The sequence below is a fragment of the Anomaloglossus baeobatrachus genome, chromosome 1 (genome assembly GCF_048569485.1).
Source record: "Anomaloglossus baeobatrachus isolate aAnoBae1 chromosome 1, aAnoBae1.hap1, whole genome shotgun sequence".
NCBI classification, from domain to species: domain Eukaryota; kingdom Metazoa; phylum Chordata; class Amphibia; order Anura; family Aromobatidae; genus Anomaloglossus; species Anomaloglossus baeobatrachus.
The window spans coordinates 945,517,271-945,529,271 of record NC_134353.1 but is presented as its reverse complement, the minus strand read 5'-3'; the positions used below and the strand labels follow the sequence as shown (position 1 = coordinate 945,529,271).

At 46.6% G+C, this 12,001-nt stretch overlaps 1 protein-coding gene across 1 annotated transcript in view; it reads right to left on the bottom strand.

Moving 5' to 3' along the window:
- C6 (complement C6) overlaps positions 1-12,001 on the bottom strand; it is a 54,795-nt gene that overhangs the window by 16,653 nt on the left and 26,141 nt on the right. The window contains exons 11-12 of the mRNA XM_075330743.1: positions 10,330-10,501; positions 3,722-3,833 (exon numbers count right to left, since the gene is read on the bottom strand). Of these exons, the coding sequence (XP_075186858.1) occupies positions 3,722-3,833; positions 10,330-10,501 (284 nt within the window). The remainder of the gene's footprint in view (positions 1-3,721; positions 3,834-10,329; positions 10,502-12,001) is intronic.

Genomic DNA, 12,001 nt, shown 5'->3' with positions numbered 1-12,001 from the left:
TCTATCCATCCATCCACCTATCCCTCTATCTATCTATCTATCTATCTATCTATCTATCCCTCTATCTATCTATCTATCTATCTATCCCTCTATCTATCTATCCCTCTACCTATCCCTCTATCTATCTATCCCTCTATCTATCTCTCTATCTATCTATTGTCGCATGCAAAAGTTTTCGCACTCCTGGTCAAAATTACCGTAATTGTGAAGAATTAAGTAAGTTGAAGATTAAATTATTTCTAAAAGGCATAACGTTACAGATGACACATTTCATATCTATTTTAGGCAAAAAAAAAGATATATTTTCATCTTTTACATTTTTGGGCCAATGCAAAAGTTTGAGCACCCTTAGAGATTTGTGTGCTCAATAACTCTGACTAAGGTTTCAGACCTTAATTAGCCTGTGAGGGTTATGTCTTGTTCACTATCATTGTCAAGAAAGGCTGGTGATGCAAATTTCACAACTGTATAAAAGCAGAGCCTCCTCTAACCTTGTGCCAAAAAATAGCAGCCATGGGTTCTTCTAAGCAGCTGCCTAGCACTCTGAAAATGGTGGAGGCCCACAAAGCAGGAGAAGGCTATAAGAAGATAACAAAGCGTTACAAGTTGCCCTTTCCTCAGTTCGAAATGTAATTAAGAAATTGCCGTTCCCAGGAACAGCGGAGGTCAAGATAAGGTCTTGAAGGTCAAGCAAATTTTCTGTGAGAGCTGCTGGTAGGACTGCTAGATGCAAATCAGGACCCCTGTGTGACTGCAAAAGACCTTCAGGAAGGTTTAGCAGGCTCTGGAGTTGTGGTACATTGTTCTACTGTTCAGAGACACCTGCACAAATATGGCCTTCATGGAAGAGTCATCAAAAGAAAACCTCTCCTGTGTCCTCACCATAAAATTCAGCATCAAAAGTCTGCAAAGGAACATCTAAACAAGCCTGATGCATTGTGGAAACAAGTCCTGTGGACTGATGAGGATCAAATAGAACTCTGTCCACAATGATCAAAGCTATGTGTGGAGAAAAAAGGGCACAGAATTTCAGGAAAAAATATCACGCCAACCATTAAGCATGGGGGAGGATTAATCGTTCTTTGGGGTTGTGTTGCAGACAATGGCACAAGGAACATTTCATGGGTAGAGGAAAGAATGGATTCAATGAAAGGTCAACAAATTCTTGATGTAAACATAACACCATCTGTAAAAAACCTAAGGGAGCAAAGAGGAGAAAAGAGCAGAAAAAAAGGAGAAAAATAGTAGAAAAAGAGGAGAAAAGAGGAGAAATGAGGATGGCTTCTACAAATGGATAATGATCCTAAACACAGGACAAAATCCACAATAGACAATCTCAGAAGACGCAAGCTGAAGATTTTGCATTGGCCTCACAGTCCCCTGATCTGAAAATCATTGAAATTCTGTGGCTAGACCTCAAAAGAGCAGTGCATGCAAAATAAGCCAGGAATGTCACAAAACTGGAAAACGTCTCCAAGGAAGAGCAGTGCATGTAAGACGAGCCAGGAATCTCACAGAACTGGAAGACGTCTCCAAGGAAGAGGAAAATAATGAAGGTTTCAGCTCACCCATAGGAAATCTCCAAGGCAAGGATGGATTCCCAAAGTCCCCCGGACAGGCCGGTCCGTGATTCAGAGTAGATATGGAAGAAAAAAGGGTTTGGGACTCAGCACCAATGCAGTAATATAAAACTTGGAACTTTATTAGAAAATCTAAAACGAAGGTACACAGGTCATCCAAAAAATCGCCATGGGATTTGCCTAGCGGCTTTACGCGTTTCGGACAAACAGGGGAAATTAAAAGCAGTCCTTAGCCATGACTAAGGACTGCTTTTAATTTCCCCTGTTTGTCCGAAACGCGTAAAGCCGCTAGGCAAATCCCATGGCGATTTTTTGGATGACCTGTGTACCTTCGTTTTAGATTTTCTAATAAAGTTCCAAGTTTTATATTACTGCATTGGTGCTGAGTCCCAAACCCTGTCTCCAAGGAAGAGCAGTGCATGTAAGACGAGCCAGGAATCTTACAGAACTGGAAGACGTCTCCAAGGAAGAGCTGAGCATGCAAGACAAGCCAGGAATCTCGCAGAACTGGAAGACGTCTCCAAGGAAGAGCTGAGCATGCAAGACAAGCCAGGAATCTCACAGAACTGGAAGATGTCTCCAAGGAAGAGCAGTGCATGCAAGACGAGCCAGGAATCTCACAGAACTGGAAGACGTCTCCAAGGAAGAGCTGAGCATGCAAGACAAGCCAGGAATCTCACAGAACTGGAAGATGTCTCCAAGGAAGAATGGATGAAAATCCCTCAAACAAGAATTGAAAGACTCTTGGCTGCTACAAAAAGAGTTTACAAGCTGTGATACTTGCCAATGGGGTGCTACTAGGTAGTAACATGCAGGGTGCCAAAACTTTTGCATCATTCCAAAATGTTAAAGATGAAAATATTTTTTTTTCTTTTTAAAATACAAAGGAAATGTGTCATCTGTAAGTTTATGCCTTTTAGAGATCACAATAACAGTAATTTTGACCAGGGGTGCACAAACTTTTGCATGCCACTGTATTTATCTATCTCAGAGTCTGTTCTATAAGTTTTGGAAATACATTTTGCTGAAAAATTGAAATAGTAAAGTGACAATCTAGTTATAGCCTGATATTTATTGCTATTCTCCGCTGACACCTCTGAAGTACGAGCTCTAGATCCGTGTAAAGAGAAGTCGCTGCCATTTTATCACTTTTAGGGACTTTTCTTAGATTTATAGGTCTATTACATAGAGAAAGTGTCACTTCCATTTTCTCCCCATCAGTTTCCAAAATGGTAACAAAAATATAAACCTGTAAACCCATAAATGACAGCGAAAAGTTATATAATAAACTATCAGCGCTATACACCAAATCACGATGAATGGAGAACAGCGTCTGATATTAAAAGACACCAAGACGAATCTGCAGGAGGATAGAGGATAAGTGAAGGAGGAATAAAGAAAGGATTCCAGGGAGTGACACGGCAGAGGTGTCACCTAAGGCCTCTTTCACACGCCGTGAAAAACCACGCACGTTTTACACGGACGTGTCAAAGGTGCGTTTTGCCCTCCGTGAGCCGTGTTTATGGCACACGTGTGTTCTCCGTGTGATATCCGTGATAACACACGGAGAACGGGAACTTTCTGCTCACCTGTCCCTGGCTTCGCTGTCCGTGGTGCTGATCTTCGGTCTCCGGTCCTGCCGTCTCCCCGCTGCTGCTGCTGCTTCCGGCCCGCAGTGAAGTGAATATGCAATGAGCATAATGAGCGGCGGTCGGAAGCAAGTAACAGCAGCGGCAGAGACTGCAGGGCTGGAGAAGATTTGTTTTTTTTTGTCTCACAGACACGTCTTTTATCCAGTGCATGTCACACGGAACACATCCGTGTGGTTCGTTTGCATTACATGTGACACATTTGCGTTCCGTGTGACACCCGTGATGCCGGAGAGAAAACGGACATGTCGGCGTGAGAAACAGACGGACACACGTAAGTACGGAACGGACACACGTTCCGTGCATAAATACATACGTGTGTCCAAAACCATAGGAAGACGTAGGTCTACGTGTGTACGTGTCTCCGGTACGTGAGAAAACTGCCAAACATGTACCGGAGGCACGTACGTGTGAAAGAGGGCTTAAGAAAAGCATGAAGAATCTAGACGATCCTCACCAAGAAACAACAAAGTGACGAGAGCAGCGTCTTACCACAAAGAGTCCGTTTTCTGGGGGCTCCGGTTTTGGACACCCGCGGTCCGGATCCGGCTCTTTCTGATCAACTTCCTTCTTATCTTCATCATCATTAATACAAAGAGCTCCTCTGGAAATAAAGACATAGAAGATATGAGACCACGGCTTGTGCAGTGTTAAGTTATTTCTGGACCCTAAAAAGCTTCTTAGATAGAAATCTTTGGACAGTGACCGAATCTTCGTGATTTCAGCTCTGCAGGCCGCTATTTTTATTTAAAATGAAACAACTGAGATGCAATTGGAGACTTTCAGGTTTAATTAAAAGGGATGACCAAAATATCCTGTGAAACATTTAGGAACTGAAGCAATTTTTCAACAAAATCTACTTTTTTCAGGGGCTTAAAAGTGATTGTGAAAATGTTTTTTTCCCATAAATAAAATGTTCATGTTTAACCCTTTGTAGAGAATCCTTTGCAGCAATGAGTGAAGTTATTCGGCCGTGGACGTTTCCATCACTGTTCTGCTCCGGTGTGAGGCTATCAACTGTGGACGTTTCCATCACTGGTCTCCTCCGGTGTGAGGCTATCAACTATGGACATTTCCATCTCTGGTCTCCTCCGGTGTCGGGCTTCTGGCTGTGGACGTCACCATCGATTGTCTCCTCCTATGTGATTTGTCCAGCTATGGACGTCTCCATCGCTAGTCTCCTCCGGTGTGAGGCTTCTGGCCATGGACGTTTCCATCACTGGTCTCCTCCAATGTGAAGCTTCCAGCTATGGATGTCTCCATCGCTGGTCTCCTCCGGTGTGAGGCTTCCAGCTATGGACATCTCCAACGCTGGTCTCTTCCAGTGTGAAGCTTCCGGCTATGGATGTCTCCATCACTGGTCACCTCCTGTATGAGTATTTCGGCCGTGGATGTCTCCATCACTGGTCTCCTCCAGTGTGAGGCTTCTGGCCATGGATGTCTCCATTGTTGGTTTCCTCTGGTGTGAGGCTTCTGGCCGTGGTCGTCTTAATCACTGGTCTCCTCCAGTGTGAGGCTTCTGGCCATGGATGTCTTTATTGCTAGTCGGTGTGAGGCTTCTGTTCATGGTCATCTCCACCGCTGATTTCCTCTGGTGTGAGGCTTCTGGCCGTGGTTGTCTCCATCGCTGGTCTCCGGTGTAGGCTTCTTGTCGTAGTCATCTTCATTTCTCGTCTCCTCCAATGGGAGACTTCTGGCCCTGGATGTCTCTATCGCGGGTCTCCTCCGGTGTGAGGCTTCTGGCCATGGACGTCTTTATCGCTGGTCTCCTCTGGTGTGAGGCTTCTGGCCATGGATGTCTCTATCGCTGGTCTCCTCCGGTGGGAGGCATCTGTACATGGACGTCTCCATTGCTGGGCTCCTCCTGTGGGAGGCTTTCGGCTGTGGATGTCTCCATCACTGGTCTCCTCCGATGTGAAGCTTCCAGCTATGGATGTCTCCATCGCTGGTCTCCTCCGGTGTGAGGCTTCCAGCTATGGACATCTCCAACGCTGGTCTCTTCCAGTGTGAAGCTTCCGGCTATGGATGTCTCCATCACTGGTCACCTCCTGTATGAGTATTTCGGCCGTGGATGTCTCCATCACTGGTCTCCTCCAGTGTGAGGCTTCTGGCCATGGATGTCTCCATTGTTGGTTTCCTCTGGTGTGAGGCTTCTGGCCGTGGTCGTCTTAATCACTGGTCTCCTCCAGTGTGAGGCTTCTGGCCATGGATGTCTCTATTGCTAGTCTCCACCGGTGTGAGGCTTCTGTTCATGGTCATCTCCACCGCTGATTTCCTCCGGTGTGAGGCTTCTGGCCGTGGTTGTCTCCATCGCTGGTCTCCGGTGTAGGCTTCTTGTCGTAGTCATCTTCATTTCTCGTCTCCTCCAATGGGAGACTTCTGGCCCTGGATGTCTCTATCGCGGGTCTCCTCCGGTGTGAGGCTTCTGGCCATGGACGTCTTTATCGCTGGTCTCCTCTGGTGTGAGGCTTCTGGCCATGGATGTCTCTATCGCTGGTCTCCTCCGGTGGGAGGCATCTGTACATGGACGTCTCCATTGCTGGGCTCCTCCTGTGGGAGGCTTTCGGCTGTGGATGTCTCCATCACTGGTCTCCTCCGATGTGAAGCTTCCAGCTATGGATGTCTCCATCGCTGGTCTCCTCCGGTGTGAGGCTTCCAGCTATGGACATCTCCAACGCTGGTCTCTTTCAGTGTGAAGCTTCCGGCTATGGATGTCTCCATCACTGGTCACCTCCTGTATGAGTATTTCGGCCGTGGATGTCTCCATCACTGGTCTCCTCCAGTGTGAGGCTTCTGGCCATGGATGTCTCCATTGTTGGTTTCCTCTGGTGTGAGGCTTCTGGCCGTGGTCGTCTTAATCACTGGTCTCCTCCAGTGTGAGGCTTCTGGCCATGGATGTCTCTATTGCTAGTCTCCACCGGTGTGAGGCTTCTGTTCATGGTCATCTCCACCGCTGATTTCCTCCGGTGTGAGGCTTCTGGCCGTGGTTGTCTCCATCGCTGGTCTCCGGTGTAGGCTTCTTGTCATAGTCATCTTCATTTCTCGTCTCCTCCAATGGGAGACTTCTAGCCATGGACGTGTCCATCGTTGTTCTCCTCCTGTGTAAAGCTTCCGGCTTTGGATGTCTCCATCGCTGGTCTCCTCCAGTGTGAGGCTTTCAGCCATGGATGTCTCGATCTCTGGTCTCTTCCGGTGAGAGGCTTTGCCACCTTTACTGTGGTGACTTCAGTTGTTCTCTGTATCTAAGTCTTTCTGCCTTAAGTTTTGTCTTCATGTGAAATGCAGCTCTATGGTGATGAGATCTGGTGAGGACTCGGCCATTGCAGAATATTCCTCTTCATTGCTTTCTCAGGATGTTTTGGGTCATTGTCCATCTGTCTGTGAAGCGTCGTCCAATCATTGCTGCATTGATTGCATATGAGCAGAAAGTCTCGCCCTGTGCAGTGCAGAAATCATCTGGCTGCTTTTGTCTTCAGTCACGACAAAAACACGGACAGCACTCCAAAATTTTCAGCGTGAACAGGTGCATAACTGAACATGACATATAATGACACAAAAAAGACGGCTGCACTCTGAAATGTGAAAGCATGCAAACCATGAATGCAAGAATTTAGACGTACATTACTTTTATAGGAAAGCTAATATAAAATTTAGCACAAAAATGGCCTTTTTGATATCTGCCCAGTAGCCACGTGAAGACAATCTCATATCACTGGGAACCTACACTGAGCTAAAGCCTCTCTGTGGATTAAAAAACGCCATCTGTATGGGCAAGTATTAACCTGTTATAAAGTATAAAGTCACCTGTGGTAATGGGGGGAGGGGTGGACAGTCAGAAGGTACCCTCCATACACTATTCTACATAGTTTGGTGTAATCTGTAAAAATAGAAACACTATTAACCCCATCTTCTCTATCACTAATGAAAAAGTTGAATAGTAGCAGACCCAGCACTGAACCTTGGGGTACGCAACTTAAAAGCGGTGGCCATTCACAGTATCAGTCATTCACCGTGACTCTTGGGGTGTAGTTGCTCTTCGAGCCAGTTTTCGATTCTATTACAAACTTTACTTTCTAATCCAGGGGTGGGAAACCTCTGGCACCTGGGGAGATTCCTTTAGAAAGCAGTGCTCGGGCCAGTGGCACTGTTTTGCCAGTAACAGGACCTTTAATTCTTCCTTGCACTGCGAGCAAATGCACTTGGCATTCATTACTAATTGCGTCCTGACATTGGCCAGTGCCAGCGTTGGGATGGTCTTTGTGGGAAGAGTTAGCACACTCTGCACTCCCATCCCAATTATGAAGACAGCAGTCCCATTGTCTCTTACATGATGTATATACAGCAGCCTCAGTGTCTCCAATGTGATGTATATACAGCAGCCTCAGTGTCTCCAATTTGGTGTATATACAACAGCTTCAGTGTCTCCAATGTGATGTATATACACCAGCCTCAGTGTCTCATATGTGGTGTATATACAGGAGTCTCTGTGTCTCCTATCTGAGGTATATACTCTAGTCTGTTTCTCATATTTGATGTATATACACCAGCTTCAATGTCCCCTATGCAATGTATATACACCAGCCTCAATGTCTCCTATGTGTTCTATATACAGCAGTCTGAAGGTATCCTATGTGATGAATATACACCTGCCTTAGTGTATCCTATGTGATGAATATACAGGAGTCTCAGTGTCTCCTATAAAATGTATATATATACCAGCCTCAGTGTCCCCTTTGTGATGTATATACATTACAGACCAAAAGTTTGGACACACCTTCTCATCTCTAGAATAACTGTTAGGAGGAGACTCTGTGCAGCAAGCCTTCATGGTAAAATAGCTGCTAGGAAACCACTGCTAAGGACAGGTAACAAGCAGAAGAGACTTGTTTGGGCTAAAGAACACAAGGAATGGACATTAGACCAGTGGAAATCTGTGCTTTGGTCTGATGAGTCCAAATTTGAGATCTTTGGATCCAACCACCATGTCTTTGTAGAAAAGGTGAACGGATGGACTCTACATGGCTGGTTCCCACCGTGAAGCATGGAGGAGGAGGTGTGATGGTGTGGGGGGGCTTTGCTGGTGACACTGTTAGGGATTTATTCAAAATTGAAGGCATACAGAACCAGCATGGCTACCACAGCATCTTGCAGCGGCATGCTATTCCATCCGGTTTGCGTTTTTAGTTGGACCATCATTTATTTTTCAACAGGACAGTGACCCCAAACACCCCTCCAGGCAGTGTAAAGGCTATTTGACGAAGGAGGGTGATGGGGTGCTACGCCAGATGACCTGGCCTCCACAGTCACCAGATCTGAACCCAATCGAGATGGTTTGGGGTGAGCTGGACCGCAGAGTGAAGGAAAAAGGGCCAACAAGTGCTAAGCATCTCTGGGAACTCCTTCAAGACTGTTGGAAAACCATTTCCGGTGACTACCTCTTGAAGCTCATCAAGAGAATGCCAAGAGTGTGCAAAGCAGTAATCAAAGCAAAAGGTGGCGACTTTGAAGAACCTAGAATATAAGACAGATTTTCAGTTGCTTCACACTTTTTGTTAAGTATTTCATTCCACATGTGATAATTCATAGTTTTGATGCCTTCAATGTGAATCTACAATTTTCAGAGTCATGAAAATAAAGAAAACTCTTTGAATGAGGTGTGTCCAAACTTTTGGTCTGCACTGTATGTGCCGCCCCCGTGCCAGCAGACGCCGCTGCTCGGATCCGGACCTTCAGGGGTGGTGGCTCGAGGGTCTCCGGACCCGGGGGTCTCGCGGACACGCCGAATAAAATGGGGGACGTAGATGTACGAGCTAGGCCGTAATAGGTTTGTGGCGCCACCCACGGTGTGTGGTGAGGTGGGACACCACCTCTGCTGTTACAGGGCACCCGGGGGAGATGTTGTGCAGCAAGTTGTTAACCCCTCCATAGGCAGGGATGGTGGCCCCGAGACCCGGTGGCACTGGTGCAGGGGAGATGGCGGCCGCAGGTGTACTCACTGTCAGTAGTAAAACACGCAGGACTCTGGTAAACCAAGGCGGTGGTGGCCGGTGCCACAGCCGGTTGCATTCGGGTTCCCCCACCCAGCTGGTGGTCTCTATCCTTGTCCTGCACCTTTTTGGTAGAAAAGACTTCCTTGTATGAAACGTAGGAGTCCGCTCCCGGCTGGATGTGGCCTAAGGAGCCGTGCCCACAGACGCTGGCCCGTGGGATCTATGGGCCTTGGCGGTGACCTCTTATCCCTAATCGGTGGGCTGTTGTCTTCTATGAGGGACTTTGGGTGGGACAGGTCCTCTAGTCCTGGCCTCAATCGGTTAATTAACCAGTTCCAGTAGGTTCTGGTTCCTGGCTACAGGGTCCGAGTACCCCCCTTTGTGCTACGGTTTCCGGGTTGATTCCCCGTGTCGGTACCGGCAGGCTACAACCCTGGCCCGGTCCACCTCGGTTCCACCGAGCCGTCTTCCCGTCTCCTGTCAACCGAGACCACCGTCTGCCTCCTAGTCAGTGGCACCAGGGCTCCTACCCTGGAACCTGTCAGTTTACTTGAGGCCTGACCTCCACTACTGAACTCTCAAACTGAACTGAGCTGAACTGCTGCTTTCCCGCCCCCGGGCTGTCTAAACCCCTGGGTGGGCGTGCACCAACCGCCTGTCCACGCCCACTGGTGTGTCTAACGGTCCCTAAGGGGTTGACTAGGGTTTAATGGTTGGCTGTGTGTTTCCTAATGAGGGAAAGGTGTAATGCGGTAGCCTATCTTTGACTACCTGGTTTTGCCAGGGCGTCACATATACACCAGCCTCAGTGTCTCCTATTGCGTGTATATACAGCAGTCTCACTGTCTCCTATGTGTTATATATACACTGCATTATATATACATCGCTTCCACCATGTGTGACTGTGGGGATGGTGTTTTCAGAGTGATGTGCAGTTTTAGTTTTTCGCCACAAAGTTCTACTTTGGTCTAATCTGGCAGAGCACCATCTTCCATGTGCCATATAGAAGAAAGTGCTCTGGTTAGATGAGACTAAAGTGTAACTATGCTGTATAAAGTAGAAATTGCTATATAACTGTATAAGACTAGTATCCACATCTCATTGACGTACTTGTCTTCAAACAGAGTTACGTAGCAGTATCGCTCCTCCGTATCTGGACCTTCACATTTTTTTCCCCCATTCTGAGGGGCGGGATTGTTGCACTCTCTTGTTCTCTTCTTATTTGAGAAGGCATCACATAAGCTCCAGGCCGACCAACAGCTCCAAGACCCATCAACCACAGCTAGAAGGTAAGACAACAAAGGGTTAGCAAAAGTCAAATATATAGGAAAAGAATAGTGATGAGTGAGCATGCTCAGACATGCTCGGTACTTGGTCGAGTATTGCCGGTGCTCAAGCGCCATGCTGGAGTCCCCGCCTGTATGTTTCGCAACCATTTTTCAGCCACTGAACATGGGGTTTGCCTACCATACATAGTAATGTCTTAGCCATGTTGGCTACTGGCATTACTGTGATTGCTCACCCACATCGCCCTTATCAGGTCTAAATAAGACCTTGCGGTGCCATGCTCGGCACACTGGTTTAATTTAATAAATAATAAAAAAACTTACTTGTGATCCTCCCTATTTTTGATAAACAGCAAAGGTAAAGCAGACAGCTGGGGGCTGGTATTATGAGGCTGGGTGGTCCATGATTATTTGGCCCTTCCTAGCCTAAAAATAGCAGCCCGCAGCCACCCCAGAAATTGCACATCCATTAGATGCTCCAATTCTGTCTCTTCCTGATTGCCCTAATGAGTAGACTTTACTCCAGGTCAGTGCCAGACGTCAGTGTGATGGTGTAATATGGAGGGTTGGGTAGCATTTTGGTTATATTCATATTTTTACTGATTGTGTTGCCTTGTTGCTCTGTATTATTCTGTGTAGAGTCTTAATCACATTACAGTATGTCCGATAATTACTATCTATAGCCTGGATGTGTCTATGGTTCTTGATGAACCCCTGCTGACATTTCCTGACTGTCCAGTCATAACTCCCCTGCTCTCCGAATACTGAAAACACTCCCTGTAGTGCCTCCATTCCTAGAACTGTGTGGGGGGGGGGGGCTAAAAACCATCCAACCTGTCTGCTCACCCCTGGATAACAGGACTGGGCCTGAAGAGGACAAGGGCCAGTAAGATTCATCCTTTGTGGGACGCTGATGCTACGGCCTGCACCCCCGAGAGGCATCGAGTAAGTGATTACCCTGGAAAAGACTGCTGGAGGGCTTTTTATGCACTGTATAGTGGTATTATTTATAGTACTACTAATATTTTTGCGCTCTTGTATGGTGGTATAGTTTGAGCTTTACGTGTTGGTATTATTTGTACACTGTATGGAGAAATTATATAAGCATATTAGAGTGGTATTATTTGAGTGTGATATAGTAGTGTTATTTCAGCACTGCATGGCAATTTTTTCTTTAAATTGTATTATGGTATAATTTGGGGATTGCACAGTGGTATAACTTGAGCAGTATATGGTGGTTTTATTGGGACAATGTATGGAGGTATTATTGGGGCACTGTATGGTGGTATTAATGGGGCACTGCATGGTGGTATTAATGGGCCACTGTATGGTGGTATTAATGGGGCACTGTATGGTGGTATTAATGGGCCACTGTATGGTGGTATTAATGGGGCACTGTATGGTGGTATTAATGGGGCACTGTATGGTGGTATCATTGGGGCACTATATGGTGGTATTATTGGGAAACTGTATGGTAGTATTATTGGGGCACTGTA